At 38.3% G+C, this 19,633-nt stretch overlaps 2 protein-coding genes across 3 annotated transcripts; one reads left to right on the top strand and one right to left on the bottom strand.

The window, feature by feature from the left end:
- Positions 1-622: 622 nt before the first annotated feature.
- On the top strand, positions 623-5,558 carry LOC141653306 (calnexin homolog). Its single transcript, XM_074461031.1, has 6 exons — positions 623-843; positions 1,354-1,423; positions 2,820-3,949; positions 4,165-4,236; positions 4,337-4,450; positions 5,142-5,558. Exons 1-6 carry the CDS (start codon positions 757-759, stop codon positions 5,274-5,276), a joined length of 1,608 nt encoding a protein of 535 aa, XP_074317132.1. The 5' UTR covers positions 623-756; the 3' UTR covers positions 5,277-5,558.
- A 424-nt stretch (positions 5,559-5,982) lies between these two features.
- On the bottom strand, positions 5,983-12,529 carry LOC141653305 (uncharacterized). 2 transcript variants are annotated; one of them, XM_074461030.1, is made up of 12 exons: positions 12,257-12,529; positions 10,603-10,719; positions 10,248-10,472; positions 10,065-10,147; positions 9,144-9,244; positions 8,586-8,709; positions 8,294-8,448; positions 7,665-7,801; positions 7,379-7,549; positions 6,995-7,219; positions 6,603-6,836; positions 5,983-6,463 (listed from the first exon to the last, which is right to left on the bottom strand). In XM_074461030.1, exons 1-12 carry the CDS (start codon positions 12,395-12,397, stop codon positions 6,326-6,328), a joined length of 1,851 nt encoding a protein of 616 aa, XP_074317131.1. In that variant the 5' UTR covers positions 12,398-12,529; the 3' UTR covers positions 5,983-6,325. The 2 variants fall into 2 exon arrangements, with proteins under 2 accessions (XP_074317131.1, XP_074317130.1); XM_074461029.1 differs by having other exon boundaries at positions 12,182-12,485.
- Positions 12,530-19,633: the final 7,104 nt, after the last annotated feature.

Here is a 19,633-nt window from a genome sequence, read left to right as displayed (position 1 = left end):
GTTATTCCATCTTAGTCAACAATTATTATTTTTAAATAAAAATAGGTTCACACAAAAATAACTTAATCTAAAAGTCCTTTGAATAATAAACTTTTTTTTTTATGATATTACTAACATTTTAATCAGTACATTACAACATACTATTATAACTAAAACTCATTTATGTAAAAATTAAAAGCTTTCATTAATTTAAACTCACAAAATCGCCGCGTCTTTAAAGACGATCTCAACTAGTTTGATCATTAATTGGGAAATTGATTATGCGCAAAGATAAGTGAAGTGAAAGTACTGTTTATGTTGAATTTTTACCCTCCAAATTACTCCTTTACCCTCTAAATTTTGGCTCAAATCTAAAAATAAATATTTTATTTTTTGATTTTATGGATTTTTTTATTAGGGTGACGCCGAGATTTTGCGTCACCGGGTGGCGCCCTATCGCCATAAAAACCCAAAAAAATGAAAAAAATAAGAAGAAAGTGGATCCTAAGTAGACAACTAACCTAAATAAACAAGACACAAAAACCCAACGCACAGTACGTAGAAAACGCTGACATGTACACATATAATTGGTCAGAAGTCACGTGTCGTAACATAAGTGGCCAATGACACACTTCATCAACACAAGACTTTTCTTCATAAGAGATGCACTTATATCGCAAATCCTCAAACAACACAACACAACAAACAACAAAACCTCGAACACTTTAGCTCTCAAATCCACGCAATCTTCCATTGTTTTTCTTCAAGCTTCCATTAATGGAGACTCGAAGAAGCTCCAAGCTCCTATTTCTGGGGTTCTTACTTATTGCTTGCTTCGCTCTTAATCTCTACGCTTCTGATCCCGTAAGTTTCAAAATTACTTTTTTTTTTTTAATGATTATTGTTTCATTTTGTATTCTTTAATGATTTTCGATGATTTTATGTTAATTTTGATGTTTTTATTCGCTGTTTATCTCCACGCTTCTAATCTCGTTAGAGTTTTTAGTTATTAGTTACTTCGTAGTTTGATACTCCGTATGATTTTGCCTGTGTATGCGATTTTATTTTATTTTTGATGTATTTATTCGACATTTTTGTTGATTGATTGAAGTAGATCTTTTATGAATCAATGCATCATATTTGATTTTCATATATGCGGATTTATTGTAATAATTGAGTGATTTATTAAGCAGATCCTGTATGAAGTAATGTATCAAATTTAATTTTGATGCATTTGTTAGTGTTTTATGCACTTTTTATTTTTTAATTTATAGTAACCTATATGAATTTGTTAGTGTTGTATGCAATTTTGTTTTGATTTTAATGTATTTAATTAATCGATTTTTTTCTTCTGTGTGTGATTGATGAAAGCAGATCTTGTACGAATCATTTGATGAGTCGTTCGATGGACGGTGGATAGTTTCCGAGAAATCTGATTACAACGGTAATTTTTCATTTGTTATGGATCTTGTTTAATTAGTGTTTGATGTTATTTTTTTGGTACAAAGTGTTTGATGTTGTTATTAATGTGAATTATTATATGCGATTATGATGTTTAATAATATAGTACTCCCTCCGTCCCGGTCATTTGTTGTCGTTTTTCATTTTTGAGTGTCTCAGCCATTTGTTGTCCTTTCTATTTTAAGATTGAATTTTATGAGTAATTTGATCATTCACACTCAATTTATTCCACTTGTCATTTAGTTATTGGCTCCCTCCTCTTTCCTTGGTCTTTGTGCCAAAACCAAAGGACAACAAATGACCGGGACGGAGGGAGTGGTAGCTAGTGTGTATTACGAGATTAAGTTTAGTTGCACTGCCGATTTAGATCTAAATGACAGTGGTGGTGAAATGAATCGCTTCAGTTGAGATAGATAGTTGGAGTTGTATTATGTTCGTATCAGGATATTAAATCTTTGGTTGAATTTGGGACCTCAGAAATGATCATGAAGGAATACGATGGCCTAATCAATGGTTTACTACCTTGATATTTCGGGATTAGTTTTCATATTTTTACATGTTCTACAAGTAGAAATGATCTTCACAGTTATATTATGGAGTACTTTGTGTGTGGGAGTTTCTATTGGTAGTATCAACGCTTTTATGAGATTGTGACTTTCATTACTTCCCTTGCACCATAAAAGCTTCGGTTAATTTTCCAATCTGATAGCCTTCTTTCTGGATCAGTCGTGTTTTTACATTTCGCGTGTATGATCCAAATTTCAGTACAAAAATATTGCCACTTTAAGTTTGAGGGTCCAGTTAAATGCAACAAGTGCAGCTTAAAATTTTTAGTGCGCAGTCCTTGATGTCATCCGTGTGGTCTCTCAATTGCTATGTTTGTATCTCATCTTCTGAAAACCTTAGTACTGTAGCTATGGATGATTGTGTATAGTATAACATAGTGAGTTGTAGATTCGTGGAATGTGTTTCTGTTTTACATTTTAAAAGAAGGGAAACCTATTGGGCAAGGGTTACGCAATGAAGTGGCAATCATTCCCTCTGTTTTATTGGGTATTGTCACTACTTTATAAGTGTTACTTTGTACAAGTGGGATAAAGGTTTATAAGGAGACGAGGATTCCACTTATGAGTTATGACAGACTTTGCTGAAATAGTGTGGTAATTAGTTGCTGCCAATCATAGGTAATCGTGGGACACATTGAACTTTGGTGTACAATTTTGTGCCTAATGAAAGCGATGCTAGGCAGATCCTAAGTAGATTCTGATCTCAACTCCCTAACCTAACGCGCTTCCCCTCTTCAAACTAAAAATAAACTTTGATGTCTGATTACTGATGTGACAGTTAAATAACGACAATAATATTCTGCTTTTGTATAGGTGTTTGGAAGCATGAAAAGAGTGAAGGCCATGATGATTATGGGCTTCTTGTCAGTGAGAAGGCAAGAAAGTATGCCATCGTGAAAGAACTTGATACGCCCGTGGACTTGAAAGAGAAAACTGTTGTTCTCCAATTTGAAACTCGTTTCCAGAACGGCTTGGAATGTGGAGGAGCTTACCTGAAATATCTCCGCCCCCAAGAGGCTGGATGGGTATCAAAGGAGTTCGATAATGAATCACCTTACTCTATTATGTTTGGACCTGATAAGTGTGGATCGACAAACAAGGTTCATTTTATCCTCAAGCACAAAAACCCAAACAGCGGTGAATACGTTGAGCACCATCTTAAGTTTCCACCATCTGTGCCGTCTGATAAATTGAGCCATGTGTATACTGCCATTTTGACTCCTGACAATGGAGTCCGCATCTTGGTCGATGGTGAAGAGAAGAAGAAGGCTAACTTGCTAACTGGTGATGACTTTGAACCTGCTATCATCCCACCAAAGACAATTCCCGACCCAGAGGATAAGAAACCCGAAGATTGGGATGAGAGAGAGAAAATTCCCGACCCCGAGGCAACAAAACCTGATGATTGGGATGAGGATGCACCAATGGAGATCGAAGATGAGGAGGCTACTAAACCTGAAGGGTGGTTAGATGACGAAGTAGAAGACATTGATGACCCAGAAGCAACAAAGCCTGAGGATTGGGATGATGAAGAAGATGGTGAATGGGAGGCACCAAAGATAGCTAACCCACTATGTGTCGAAGCACCCGGATGTGGTGAGTGGAAGAGGCCAATGAAGAGAAACCCAGCTTACAAGGGAAAATGGTACGCACCATTGATCGACAACCCAGCTTTTAAGGGAATTTGGAAGCCACAAGAGATTCCCAACCCTGACTACTTTGAGCTTTCCTCCCCTAACTTTGAGCCTATTGCTGCTGTGGGTATTGAGATCTGGACCATGCAAGATGGCATATTATTCGATAATATCTTAATTGCTGGCGATGAGAAGACCGCTGAGTCATACAGGGAAACCCAATGGAAGCCAAAGTTTGACGCAGAGAAGGAGAAGCAAAAGGCTGAGGAGGCTGCTGCTCAGTCAGCAGAAGGTTTGTCAGGCATCAAGGTAAGCACCGCGTTGTCTTTTAATATTACCAGAACACTTATACGAGACAGGCTTTATATGTGACATCAACCCATTAATCCTATAAATCTATAACTAAATGTGGGATACATAACGACTGGGTTGGTGTTACATGTGAGACTGTTTCATACGAGACTCATTGCTGACTATATTTCCGGTATGATTTGTATATTGATTCTTTATGTTTTCTATTTCAGAAAACTGTCTTTGACCTCCTCTACAAGGTTGCGGATGTCCCATTCTTGGAAGCTTACAAGCCTAAACTCCTTGTTAGTAAATTGCTGATACCTAATTGTTATTCTGTTGGGAATTGTTCTTGTTCTCGTTTATGCTTTTCCATAGTGTATTTACCCATTATTATTTTTGCAGGAACTTATTGAGAAGGCTGAGACACAACCCAATATCACCATCGGTGTCCTAGTTTCTGTAGCAGTTGTCCTTGTTAGTCTTATTTTCAAGATTCTTTTCGGCGGCAAGAAACCTGTAAGTGTACCATCCCTGCCAACATTTTACAGTGATAATTCTCTGTTGATGAATGAACTTCCTAATTTCCATTTCTAGGTGCAAGTAGGGGTGTAAACGAGCTGAGCCGAGCTCGAACTCACCTATGATCGAGCTCGGCTCATATTGTAAAAGTCGAGCCCGAGCCCGAACCCGAGCTCTTGAAATCAAGGCTCGGGATCGGCTCATATGATATTTTACGAGCTCGAGCTCGAACTCGAGCTTTGTTCGAGCACCATTTTTCCGAGCATTATTTTATTCCTAACATAATTTTTCAATTAAATATTTCATTTTAAGTAGGATTTTTTCCGTTGATTAGTTTAAAATAAGATTTCTTATGTTATTTTCTTTTCCTAGCTAATATTATGATTAATTTATTATAAAACTGATATATTAAGTAAACATTATGGATAAAAATTAAGTAATTTAAAAAATAACGAGCTCAAACGAGCTTCCGAGCCGAGCCTTAGTGTGCTCAGTTTCGGCTCATCTTGCCTCGAGCCCTAGCTCGAGCTCAGCTTGACCGATCCCGAGCCGAGCTTTGACCGAGCCGATTCCTAGGTTTTGTCGAGCGGGCTCGGCTCATTTACAGCCCTAGGTGGAAGATTAATTTGTAGTTTAATTCCTTTTATTTTGCTACATTTGCCTAATTAGTATTGTTGGCTATGTATAGGCGGCCCCAGCCCCAGCCCCAGCCCCTCAAGCAGCACAACCAGCTGCTCCAGAGAGTTCAAGCTCCGAGGATAAGGAAGGTGAAAACGAGAAGGAAGAAGCTGCTGCTCCTCGTAGAAGAACAAGGCGTGACTGAGAACTAGAAATGATGATAGGCGAGTTTGTGCGCCTTGCCCCTGTTTTGCACTGCGGTCTTTAAAAACTTTCCGAGGCGCCTACTTGCGAGATCATTTAAATTTTGAGTAATGCTGGAGAACTGCAGTTCAGTTGTTTGTAGGAGTGTAAATGAGGATCTAACAATATTTTTATCGGGTTGTTGTAGTTTTTGGGTCCATCTCTGAGATTTTTCACGAAATGTATTTTTGGATTATTTGTTTTTTCTGGATTAATATATTTGAACTCCCAAAATTTCAAATGCGATCATTAGTCTTTTGCAGTTGTACCTGTAGAGGTCATTGAGGATGAAGGTAACTCCACAGTTCGATAGTTGTACTAGCTCTAAATGTAAACTAGTTGCCATATTGTTCTTTTGAAGGAAATATTCATCATTGTTGCCAGGCGAAATTTAGTGAAAAGCAAATGCGAAGTGAAAAAAGTAAACAGTATGATTATGTCCCTGGGTAAAAAGTTCGATAAATAAACAAACAATAACTCGATAAATAGTTTAAATAAGAGTAAATACTAAAAATTCACATATATCATTTATCATTTTCCTCCATTATGCTCTCTGTCACCATATACTCTCCAATCCAAAGAAATCTCGTTATCACATTTTAATTTATAATCCTTATCAGACCCGATAAGTTCAAAATACTGAAAAGAGCTTGTGACAAGTTTTCGCATGTGTAACAATAAAGCTTCATATATTGAACCCTTCACGAGTGAGCGTATTTCATCAGTAAACCAGTAAACATAAGCGGCAGGTTCCTGTATAGCTGACAGGAGGCTCTACAATGCTGGCCTTCTACATCTCTGCAATATTTAGTACATAAACTAAAAATTGGCCAGTTTGTGCGTTGATTTTAAACACAAGGTCAGAAATACAAATCTTGGACTTCCTAAATCCTACAGTAATTGTTATCCCAAGATACACCGGTGATTAACATCATAACCTTCACAGCCTTCCAAGGGCAATTACATTTTGAGATTTGCAGGCCACAGGGAAGATAATTGCAGTAAAGCATGTTAACCTCGCAGCTGTCGTGGTGGATATGTGGAACCTGGTGTATTTGAAATGGAGTCGTTGGGCCCAAGATCGTCAATGGGTGGACGCTGCATGTGATGATCGGTTACTGACTGGTATGCCATTGCCAGTGCCAAGGCCTGCAATAGGTAAACAAACATAAAAACAGGCACTTGACATTACAATCAAGCATGTATCAATAATGTGCAAACCTAGGGTCCACCTTGAATGAGGACCTAAAAAAAAAAAAAAAGAAAAACTCGGTTAACAGAGGCATACTATGTGATCATGGTGAGGGGGAGCATAAATGCCAGTTGTGATCGTCTTTCTCCTTCGAGTACCACCAGAAGGTGGGTTATCAATTTGGGCAAAACCAGCAGGTACAACAATTACCGGCATGCCAACAAGGTTTCCCATGCAAACCTTTTCCCAATCAGTTGCATTACCAATAAAGGCATCTACTGAGAAACTTTTTTCCACTTCTTGAATCAATCTTCCCCTTGCCCTCTGCGCCTGAAAATCATCAAGACATTCAATTAATGTTTTCCTTTTTGTCCTCAAGTGATTCTTCCTGAGGTACAGTTCCGACTCTTAACTCGCTATTTCTCTAAAGAGGAATCTACGATTCGCTAAAGAAATAAGCGCCTACATAACCATCAGAAATGACCAACCTGCAGATAATCTACAGCTGTAATGACTCTTGCCCTACGCAGTTCATATGGCCATTGATCCTGTGCTTCATAAGAATCATCCTGGCCAGAGCGCTGCCACTCATCGAAGTGAGTTAACATATCCACGTCCATTGTGAAGTTCAAGACTCCTTGAACAGAATCGACTGTATAATTTAGCTTGAAAGGAACCATCTTAACACCCTTAGATGCAAGAATCTTAACCACCTGAAATTGGCATAGAAACATGGTTGGAAGTCAAGAGAAAAAAATCCAGACATCTCTTGTGAATCTAAGACTAGTTAATTATTTCTTAAATTCTTCAGCCATTGCACATCATTTTTTTCCTACTTGAACAGAAAAGTCAACTTTAGAAATCTCCGTTACCTCCATTTCAGCATCATCAAGATATCCAACTGTAAGCTTTGTAAGGTCGACATGAAAAGGATCAGAAAACGGCATCTCTCGTGAAGATAGGTCATCTGGATCCTTCCCTCGAATATTATCCAGAATGACAGCACAATCGGCAGCACTTCTGCAAAAAGGACCCAGCTTATCCTGTATAATACACGGCTTTAGAGACCAAATTTTTTGCTAAATGAGATTAAGATGAACAGGCACAAGAGTCAATGTTGCATGAGCATGACTACACTACCACATATTGAAGTCTTACCAAGCTTTCTGATATGCTCATTACACCTGTACGTCCAACAGTACCAAAAGTTGGGCGTAAAGCTGTTACACCACATCGAGCAGAAGGATAGGTAATAGACCCTGCGGTTTCTGACCCAATTGCAAATGGCACCATGCCTATCACCAAAGAAGAGATACTGCATCAGGAAAAGCATCTTCCCTCTAGCTGCATTCACTATAAAAAGTGTGTAGCCTGGACTTTAATGCAAGACAATAACACCAACCTTACTCCAGATCTCACGGGTTCCCGCAAATAACCGGGTTAGGGGGGGATTAGATGTACTCCACCTTACCCCTAGGTTCACAACAAAGATAGGTTGACTCTCGATTACCCAAAATGAAAAATGCGTCAGGAATTGCATCGGATGATTGTTATACTTCACAGTTATAAGATGCAACCAGTTTAGTCACTCATTTTACATTATTCTATCATAAAGAATAGTGAGTCTCTGGATTCCATAGGAAATGGAAAGGGCTCTCTCAAATAATGGGTAGGGAGGGGTTGGACTTTGGAGTGTACGCAGCCATTTACTCCGTAACAGCATGGAGAGCTTGTTTCCGAATGACCAATACTGAAAACTTTATATTCATTTGAAGGTGAAAAAACACCTGCAGAAGTGCAAGCAGCAGGTCCAGCAGATGAACCAGTAGAAAACTCCTCTATATTCCATGGATTTCTTGTTCTGCCCCCAAACCAGATGTCATCATAGGCCAGTGATCCACTTACAAGCTTTGCAACAAGAACTGCACCGGTGGACTTCAACCTTAAACACACAAGACACAACCCATCTTATTAAAAATACGAATTGTTAACAGTTGCAAGAAATACCATAATTGGCAAATTGCCCAGTGAAGGTGACATATAAATGTATATTTGCAGGGACCCTGATTTCTTGATTACCTTTTATAGATCCAAGCTTCGATATCAAGTACTCGATCTTTGAAGATGCCAGAACCCCATGTTGTCTTATAGTGGGGCACGGAAATTATATCTTTTAATCCATACGGGATACCATGGAGTGGACCTAAAGACATTTATATGGAGAGAAAATATAAACATTATGTACAGATAAGGCCAATTACACTTCTAGAAAAGAGAGCGGAGTTTATATTCGTCGTATTTCTAGAAAACAGGAGCCCCTCAAAGACAATTTAAGGAAAGAAATCAGTACCCATGCTTAAGAATGATCAAGAGACCAGAAAGTTGATTCCTAAAGCTAAAATCATTCCATTATGAAACGCAGAAACGGTAAAACTTTCTCCAAAGCAATAAAATATACTTCTTTTCCACTTAGACTAGTTTATGCCTTAGGGCATATCCAGAATCCAGAGACTTCACAGAAGACAACGATGACAAAAAACCACAACAACAAAAGCTTAGTCCCAAAATGATTCGAGGCCCGCTAACCTGAACCGTCATAAAGAAAATTTACAGTGGAAAAGGAAAATACACAAATACCTAGATAGTTTCCTTGAGAAAGCAGCTGATCAGCCTCTTTGGCCTGCTTGTATGCCAGTTCTTCTGTTATAGTAATGACAGCTTGGAGAACATGATTGTACCTAAATTAGTAAGATCAGGGCCAATATTCAAATTTTACAGAACCAATTTCAACAAGCATAGGAAGAACAAAAGTACTGAAGCTATCGGGTAAGAGATGTAGTTCTTCCGAGGGTTTTATAAATCAGACAACCACTTGAACTCCACGACGTCAAATTGAACAAACCATACGATATACAGAATTTTTTATTCACACCCCTCCTAAGAAAATTGTTTCAGAGTGGCCGCTTTTCAATGTTGGTTTGCCCTTAGGCCTAAATAATAGACCACTTTCCTTAATAAAGCAAACTAAAATCGGTGAAACAAATAGACTTTCTCAAAGGAAAACACTAGCATGTCCTACCCATGTAATTATGAACTTCTGTGATTGAAAAAGAGAGTAAGAGACCGAGAATGACAAATTACAAAAACCAATATAATCATTGTACATTTGTACACACGTCACATGTGAATGTTAACGAAGCAAAAGCTTTGTCATTCTTGGGGATCCAAGTACAAATGAATGGATCCTAAACTGTTGCAATTATTTAAATGTGAACGCATATCTCGATGCAATTTTCATTACGGTTTATCAGGGCAAAAAACCATATCAGAGTTTCAATCATAAAAGCAAGATTGCGTACATCAAACCCTCATACTTAACATAGATGAATGTTTTTAAGGCTGTGGGTATACTAGCAACATGATTTGATCATAGAGGTAATTTTGTCTCCACTCTCCAACACTAAATTTAAGCCCTCTATAACCCTACATTAGCAAGAGAGCTTCGATTGCTCTACCTGGAAGGTAAATTTATAGTCTCCGGAAAAAGGTGCATCATACCTTTTTAGTCTCCGGAGAAAAATTTCAGTAAGCTCAACAGAAGAAATCTTTTTTGTCTTAATGAGCTGGCCGAGTTCAAGAACCTGAACAAGTTAACAAATCAAGATTGGTCAATGAAGGACGACCACACAGATAAGACATCAACTGAAGGCACTTGGATTGGATACAGTTCAGAAATATCACACTCATGAAAGCAATATCTTCGTCATTTGCAGGCTTCTGAATGTCAGGTAGAGAAGGATAGACAAATCTATTCTTCGTTGATTCTGGTTGTTTATCATTCCACTCAGGACGAAAAACTAAAACAGATGGGTACTTTAATCCTCCATTGTTTGTAGCAACCAATTTGCGATCAGCTCTTGTAATGGGAAGATTGAATTCTGAAGCTTCCTTCACTATGTCCACCATCTAAAACAAACAAGTAAAAATTTAACCAAAGTTCATAGGTTGAAGATACCAACGGATCTTAGATTTTTTTAAATTTTTAGCTTAAGAACCTGGAACGAGTGATATCATGAAAAAACCACAAAAAAATCACCTTCTCTTTACTGAAAAAACCAGCATCAAGCATCCGGAATGCATCCTGTATTGTAAAATTCTCATTACTATTTCCTGATAGATTGCTGCCAACCTCACAGGTAAACTTCTTGCTGTCCTGGTTCAATGAAATTTTTTTAGTATACAATCAATTAAACACGCAAACAGTCAAGAAAGAGAGAATGTCAATGCCCTTTTTATTCCTAAACAAATGCCCCGACTCCAATACAAACAACTTGCATTTTTGAGAAAGTATTTCCTCTTCAAGAATGCGCATGATTTCTTGTCAGGCTTTCGGAGGAAACCAATTTCTAATTTCCTTTTCGTACACGTTAATCAGTAAGAGAATGCTTGTAGCAGCCAACAGTCATCTAAGGGTTCTAAGGGACCTTATGCTCAGTCGAAGCAAAACCAAATCAACAAAAGTAATAGACAAGGGAGGCCTTCTACCAAAAGGTTAAACCAAATCCTAGGATACCGTAGGTCCGGAACCCTTCTACCACAGAGGGTAAAGATTAGAGTATATGAAAGCAACAGTAAATCATTTAACAACCACCAGTCCAAGACCAACCTACTAAGAGGCGTTTGAAAGTGATAATGGTGATAGTGGAATGTGGAGAGGATGATGGGTAACTATTAGTCCATATGGAGGTAATGGATTACTCTAGGGTGGGCAACTATCTCCATCATTTTCTTGTTCATTTGAGTTCTATTACCCTACTAACAATTACCAATCCCAAGCGAGCCCTAAGAAAGAAATAACAGGTAACATTTGGTTTGGAGAAGATCAACTATTACTGAAAACTCGATTCCAAGTTTTATTTTTCAACACTACCACTAATATTATAACCAAGTAAAAGACTTTCATCTCTTAAACAACTACTTCGTATTTCATTTCCTACTATTCTACTAATTTCCTTCAAATGAAATAAAACGGAGAGGTCCACCCATCATTCAATATCTCAAATGCATAATGAAACTGTTGGAATTATCCCATTCTTTTGAACTGAAACTAACTCTACTGACAGGAGCTTACCTGGATAAAAGAACAAAAATGTACTCCCTCCGTCCCGGTCAATTGTTGTCCTTTGCTTTTGGCAAAAAGACCAAGGAATGGGAAGATGGGCCAATTATAAGATGACAAGTGGACCAAATTGAGTGTGAATGATCAAATTACTCATGAAATGCAATCCTTAAATAGAAAGGATTGCAAATGACTGAAGTGAAAAAGGATAACAATTGACTGGGATAGAGGGAGTACTAAACTGCACTGAACTGAACCGAACTGAATGAACCTAATCTGGCCTAACCTGAACCGAAGTGAACTGCAGCTAAGTTCCAAACGTAACAGTTAAGTAGATATAGTGACTCCGAAACTCAGTGGTGGAGCTAGGAGGCAAGCAGGGGCGCTCACCCCAGCTGGAAATTGAAAATGTCGTAGGTTTTAGTTAATCCAAACAAGTCAACCCACTAACCCCCAAAACATTACCCAACAACAAATCAAATCCAAAAATGTAAAAACAACAGAGTATAATGATGATGATGATGATGAAACAAAGCAAATAAAGGGAGAAAATTACATAAAAATGGAGTCTTGATGAAAGAAGGGTAAATTGACGAAGAGAAAGTGGAAAATGATGAGAAAGAAAAGATACCATTTTGGTGAAGAAAGAAGAAACTGCAGGAGAAGGCAACATACAAAGAATAGTCACCATTATCAGAAACATAATCACTACTGAACATGAACGTGTCATTGAACCGCATGAAGTTAAACTACACTTGTCTGTGTTCTTCATCCTCCACGCTTTTTTCTCTACTTTTTCATTTCATCTTTTTTAGGGTGTTTACGGAGTTTCACTTCATGTTTTCGACCCTTTGACTTTGGTTGACCACAATTACTTTAATCGCAATTAGAGAGGTGATCCATCAAATGGTCTAAGCCGATACTTAAGTTATATTCGAGTCGATTTTTTTGGGGTTTGGGCCTGTACATTCCTAGAAAGCCTGTGCCAGCCCTAAGGAATTATAGATTGGACCGAATATTTCAGCCCGGTCTCACTATGCAATGTCGAAGAATTTTAATGACTACTCCTATTGTTAATAGTTACTTCTATCATTGATTCATTTCACACTTCATGATAAAAGCATTGTATAAGTAATAACTATCTTAAATATAGAAGTAATTGAGTTTTATATGTATTTTTTCTTGAACATTTTAAAGTTCCTAAGTTTTTTTTGGGGAATGTTAAGTATATATTAATCTAAAAAAGAATGTAAAGTTTACAACTCCTCATTTGTCGTCTATACGACAAAAAGATCTAAGTAACAAAATTACAATCATTGTATCGTTTGAATCCAAATATTATCACGATGCTTGAGATCATTAAATTTTGCCTATGAAAACGAGGATTGATCTCCATCAAAACTTGCTGCCTAATACCTTTAGGTCTCCGAATAAACTGGTGAATCCTTGTTTCATTTCTCACTTTCCAAATAGCATAAAACAATCCCACATGACAGGCCCTTATGTATCTCCTCTGTAATGTAGTCCCCCTACCATTAAAATACCACTAGATCAAACTTTGGATGCTGAATTGTACCCTGAGCTTCAGCAATCTGCGGCGTTTCTGAGCATACTCACACTGGTAGAAAAGGTGCAGATGATCTCTCGCTGTGCTCAACATATTTCACATACCACATCAAAAGCCAAGCCCATTCTTGCCAATCTGTCCTTTGTTAACAGCTTCCCATGCATGATAGCTGATAAGCTCATGTTTTTACCATATATTTACCGTGTTTTATGCATAATAAGCGACACTAGGAAGCGGTTTTGCTTGACTTGTGTCTTTGTTAGCCAATTCCGAGTGTCGAGTTCTTAAGGAGGATTTGGTCGTGTTTTAGAGGAATCTCGGGGTGGTTCTAAGTCCCAAGTGAAGTATAGAAGCAAGCTACAAGAGAACAATGAAAGAACCGTCCAAGAGAAGAAGCAAAGGAGAAAGTTTAAAGCGGAGTTCAGCACTCTGGGCGCACCGTGCGCCTATTCTGGGCATTACGCGTTTTAATTACGGGCTTCCATCCAACTTAAACCCATCATCTCATCTTTAACCTAGGACTATATATAGGTGAATATCATTAGGGATTCACCATCTTATGCTTAATTTTGTTAATCAAGTTGTAATTGAAGAATTATCATCTAATTTGGGTTTGAGATGTATTATGGAGAATTAATCTCCTTTTTTAATCCAACTCAAAGGTGTAATCTTCAGTTGTAAGACACTCTAATCTTTCCTTAATTTGTGTTATTGTTATTAATCTCTTGTGTTTATTGTATTAAATTTTGGAAACCTTATTTGATTATAGTAATTAAGTGTGATTTCCTTGTTACTTAATCTTACCAAGTTCCTTAATTTATTGTTGTTGGGTTTATTAAGTGTGATTTCCTTGTAATCCCATCTTGCAACAACTTGTCATTAGACTAATGAATGTGATTTCTTCTTGGTTGAATTGATTTTGAGAGATTAATTTGTAATTGCTCATTAATTGCTCATTAATTGTGAGTAATTGCACCTATTAGATTCTATTGCTACATCTTCTTGTTATCTACCCTATGTGTGTTATTTCCACTAGGGGAACTAATAAGTTGGGTCAATTACTAAGTGTGATTTCCTTATGATTGACCTATAATTAAGGGAATTTGGAGAATTAATCTCACTAATAGGGTAACATTAGTTAAAAGGATTGATTGAAGTGGTTTTATCAACTAAAGTGTCTCACTTTATTGAGTTGGGTTAAGTCTTCCTTAAACTTGTTAAATTTTCATCTTAAAATTTGTTTGATTGATTACTTGCTACTCACTCTTGTTTGAATGTTGTTTTGTTTGTGTTACTTTTGAAAACCAAGCCAACACCCCCCCCCCTCCTCTTTTATTTTCATGCTTGTTTGTTGATTACTTTACAATTGTTCTCATAATATAATTGAAAACCGATTGCAAAACCCCCTTTCTCTTGGGTACGATCCTCTTCTTAATACTTTACCTGTCTTAGAATTAGTTTAAATTAGTATTAAGTGTGGTTTATAAATTTTTAATTTGGTCGTCTTAAGTAGCGACATTCTAGGCATGCCAATAGCCCAGGAAATAAATGAACATTTAGGAACATTCAAGCTATTCCAACACAGAAATCTCCACTCAACCTTAGGTTTGTAACCTCCCAACCAGTCATAGCCATCTTTGACAGTGTATGCAATGTCTGAGTTGAGCCATTTGTTATTGGTGTTGGCCTCTTGAATAAGTGCATAATATGAGTTATTCTCCTCCATGACCAACTACTGTCAAGAGGGGCAGTATAGTCAGTCCAGTGCCGGTTTTTCATATACACATGACTCACCCACCTAACCCATATATGATCTTTTTTTGTAGCAAACCACCAAGCATACTTCCCCAATAATGGTATTCCAATTCTTACTCTCCTTTATACCCAATTCTCCCTCATCTTTTGGTAAGCAACAAAGATCCCAACCAACATTAAGAATCTTTTTGGAATTCTGCTTTTCACATGTAACACCTCCTTCTTACCCAGCCAGGGTAATAGGGAGATGTCACCATCTCGGTTTCCCGAGGTAGTGAATTAGAATTACAATTAAGTAACACTTTATATAAATAACATGTTTAGTGAGTTACAAAATGAATAAATGAATAACAAATGTGAATTATACATTTTACAACTCGACTAAAGTATAGGTCATCTACCAACTAAGCAACTCGACTCCAAGTGTCCGTAGCTCGGCTTGTTTCACGCTAGATGCCAAAACCAAAAATGTAATCAAACTGCTCCCCATATGACCGGAAATATCAAATGGTTCATCACAGGCCACCCCAATTAAAGCAGGCAACAGTTACACACAACCAACACACACCAGTTTCAATAATACAGATACTTGTGACACGACTCATGAACATGAGTATGCAATGTATCACGGAAGCACACAAGTCTCCACCACACTCCACAACCACTACACAGGTACCGCGAACGCATTCGGGGTACCAACAACCCGGTGACAGCATCGCAACACCGCCACCAAATAGCCGGACCACAATCCACAAAACAGGTACTCGAGACACACCCGTGGTACCGAGCCCTGGCGCTGACCGGGCCCTTGCCAGACATCGTGACACCACACGAGTCCCTCCATACTCAAGTCATTAACGTGCACATCCCTCTTGGAGTGGGAAGCTCCAAGAGGCGATTTAAGCGTAAGATGGTCTCCCGATCCGTCTTATGTCTCCTCAACAACATGTATCGCACCGGAACCTCCAACATCTATCACAATCGTATATATCTCAATATGCAACACAATATGCCAACATGATATTTTTACATGTACAATGATTATCAAACATGCTTCTTTCTCATATGAAATAGATGTCAATTAAGCCATGTACTCATGTTCACCAACAGCAATAACACTACCTCAAGATGAAACTTCCAATTAACATGTTATAATATAACTCTAATGATATCATAAAACCAACATTAACAATCCATTATCATGCCATCATGAACTCTCAGCATTACTATGAGACTAACAACAACTACTCACAATAATCATGTTATAATGCAACAACAACACAATAATGACACATGTAAACATTCATACTATTGAAACCGAGTAGGGAAATCCTACCTTTTAGCAATCCTTCAATTAGCACAATCAAGCACACTAATCCTCCTCTAAGAAGTCACATCCTACAATTAATTGAGTATTACTTATCACAAACATGTCCTACAACAATATAATACTCATAAACCCTTAATTAAACCATCTAATTACCCAATACTCTAACTAAATCCCCATAAGACAAAATCCCCAAAATTTAGGGTTTCTACTAATAATTAAAAGGGAGGAAAAAGAGTAAATAACAACTTACAAATGTAAAGAAATGAGAAAGAGTGAAGCTTGAGTGCAAATCTCCCAAGATAAGAGGAAATCTCCAAGGGATAAGGTTTGAGAGTGTTTGAGAGGGTTTAGGGTGGTAGAGATACAATAGAGAGTATCTAGGGTTTGTAAAAATGAAGGAGAAACTGAAATAGAAGCTTATAGAGTGAGGCCCAAAACACGGAGCCCAAAACGCTGAAACTAGGCCTGAACCCGTACACTCGGTCGAGTGTACGGACGCACTCGGTCGAGTGCACCGCCACTCGACCGGGTGACACACAAACCGAACTTGGTTTAAGCCTAGAGGGCACTCGGTCGAGTGAGGACCACTCAGGCGAATACTCTGTTGTACTCGGCCAAGTGCACAGTTAAGAAAGTCAGGGGTATTACTGTAACACCCCCATAGGTCGGGACCCTTTCTCTAGGCAATTCCCGTCACATGGAGGTGTCACAAGCCTTGGTTTCCCAAGAGTGTAGTGCGAACAACAAGTAAAGAAGTACTTTAGACTACATAGATAATAAGTTGTAATGTTAAGTGACTACAAGTTAAGGGATATAAAAATCATCCCAATAGTACAACCAAATCGAATAGGAGATTTTAAATGTCAATACTAAATAAGAACAAGTGGGGACAACAAGATAGACCGCTCCCAAAGCCCGCTACTCAGATATGTGTACCTGTCGACACTGCTCCCCATATGGGCGGAAATCACCATATGGTTCATCACAGACAATCAAACCCAAGTGTTAGCCAATGATATAAATGTTCAATAATAAAATGGAGGATGCGACTAAACTTACTAATTTAATGAGGTATAAAAACATGACAAGTATCCACTAAACTCATCTCCTCCAACCGTGACCGGGACACGCCCACGACGTCACCAACACCACTAAGGTACTCGGAACACGTCCGTGGTACCGAGCCCGAGTGCGACCCGAGTCCCCTGCCAGACAACATGTCTCACCGCATAAGTCCCTCCATAACCCAAGTAATCAATGTGCACATTCCCTTGGAGTGGGAAGCTCCAAGGGAGACTTGAGCGGAAGACGGTTTCCCAACCGCCTTCCGTCTCCAAAAACCATCATCAACATCCCCTAACAATCTCCAATGTCAACAATTCACTAACAACAAGAACAATTTACCAAACAATTATGCCATTAAATTCATACAACAACCAATTCATACTCATAACTTCATTAGTTCATTTTCTCTTCGTTGAATTGCTTATTAACATGTTATAATGCAAGATAATTAACACTAGAATCATTCACCATAATTATTCTTCCCAAAATCATCATGAGACCACAATATGTACCAAACTCTAATTATCCAAAACATGTTATAATGCAACTACTATGAACTAAATGTAATTAATGGTATTAAATGCACAATTAAAACTCATAACACCATAGCTAAGTAGGGAAACCCTACCTTGAGCTTATCTCCACAAATCCACAAGCTACTCCCTAGAAATGCTCCTCAATGAAGCTTCAACAAAGAAGAAAGGCTAAGGAGGTAAGAAATCTTCTTTAGAAAAATTAGAGTTCTTGAGAGGAATTGATGGTGGAGAGTTTAGAGAGAAGTTGGGGAAGTTTAGAGAGTGGTGAATAGTGTTTTAGAGGGGTTTTGGTGTGGGAAATCTGAAGTGATAGGGTTATGAAAGCGACATCTCACCAAATATTTTCCCGTATAAAACTTACTCGACCGGCACTCGGTCGAGTGGAACCCCACTCGATCGAGTGGATGCTTCACTCGGTCGAGTGACTGACTTTACAGACCTTCTAGCCTACTGCAATGGAGTACTCAGTTTTCCACTCGGTGTAGTGGAGCTGCACTCGGCCGAGTGGGTTCTTTATTCGGTCTAGTTATTACTTAAATAAATACGAGGTATTACAATTACAGTCTTCCCCGCTTAAAACGAACTTCGTCCCCGAAGTTCACACCCGTCCCTCACAAGGCACCTCTAACGCTCCTCTGTATGTCCCAATAACATTCCCGTGGGAAGCTCTCTATAACCCGTAGCACCAACTCCACAGACAAGGTAAACCTCACATGCAACTCATACTACCGCACTACCCTTAGTACTACCTATTAAGCTCCATAGCACCAATACTACTAATACATTAATCCAACACCAACTCTCAAGCATTATACTACCATCATCATATTTGACCTATCACCGCTATTATGCACTCCACAATGCCAATACCAATACCACGCTCTTGCTAACACCCCAATACTAATGTCATTCACCAAACAAAGACTTCTACCAAAATGAAATGTTACACCCACTCCACAAGGAGTTCCCGAAGATAAAATTAATCTTATTCGTTATCCCATTGGGATTAGAAAGATTGTAACCCAATAGGAATTCAAGGTTCATAATACTGAGTTCACCAATGTCACCCTCTCTGCATAGGACAAATGTCTAGCACCCCACCCTTTGATTCTTGCAACAATCTTATCAGTTAGCTTTATCCCATCATTGTTTGTCAGTTTCTTGGCAGAAATGGGCATCCTTAAGTATTTAAAGGGAAGGCAGCCTCTATGGAAGCCAGAAACTTACAAGATATTTTCCACAATAACACTGGGAACACCATCAAAATAAATTTCTGATTTATCTTTGTTAAGCTTTAAGCCAGAAGCATCAGAAAAGGTACCAAAACTTCTTAAAATCCACATAATGGAAGCCTTAGTCCTTTTACAAAACTAGTTGTTGCATCGCGCCCTATCGAGCACAGTGCCCTAATTTGGTGAAATGCTAACGTTTATCAAATTTGGTGGAATTCTAAGCGGAAGCAAGTCGGTTATTTGCTATAACAATCAGCACATGCAGTAGGCAAAACACATTAGAAGTGAATTCCTAAGGATGTGATCTGCTCAATACGTGCTTATAAATAAGAGGAAACGAGCGCAGAAACACCTTAACAATTAACCCACCACCTCATTTACGCATTTAATCACTGAGCCATTCATACACCCACCATATCTCAGATACGAGAAGAGTAATAATGTCTCCTTCCCTGACAGGCCCCTTGACGTTCCTCGTGATGAAACAGTTTTGGTCATCCAAGAATAACTTGAGTCACCTGAC

This window comes from Silene latifolia, chromosome 4, assembly GCF_048544455.1.
Source record: "Silene latifolia isolate original U9 population chromosome 4, ASM4854445v1, whole genome shotgun sequence".
Lineage (NCBI taxonomy): Eukaryota > Viridiplantae > Streptophyta > Magnoliopsida > Caryophyllales > Caryophyllaceae > Silene > Silene latifolia.
Note: the sequence above shows the minus strand (reverse complement) of the source record. Positions and strands in the feature narration are given on the sequence as shown.

What these genes read in the sequence shown, in the direction of transcription:
- LOC141653306 (XM_074461031.1), top strand. Translation starts at nt 757, where the DNA reads ATGGAGACTCGAAGAAGCTCCAAGCTCCTATTTCTGGGGTTCTTACTT. An exon ending in AAGGTTTGTCAGGCATCAAG is followed by an intron (nt 3,950 to 4,164) that starts GTAAGCACCGCG and finishes TTTCTATTTCAG; the next exon opens with AAAACTGTCTTTGACCTCCT. An exon ending in CTTACAAGCCTAAACTCCTT is followed by an intron (nt 4,237 to 4,336) that starts GTTAGTAAATTG and finishes TTATTTTTGCAG; the next exon opens with GAACTTATTGAGAAGGCTGA.
- LOC141653305 (XM_074461029.1), bottom strand. Translation starts at nt 12,397, where the DNA reads ATGAAGAACACAGACAAGTGTAGTTTAACTTCATGCGGTTCAATGACA. An exon ending in TTTCTCCGGAGACTAAAAAG is followed by an intron (nt 9,245 to 10,064) that starts GTATGATGCACC and finishes TTACTAATTTAG; the next exon opens with GTACAATCATGTTCTCCAAG. An exon ending in CCCCTCACCATGATCACATA is followed by an intron (nt 6,464 to 6,602) that starts GTATGCCTCTGT and finishes TACCTATTGCAG; the next exon opens with GCCTTGGCACTGGCAATGGC.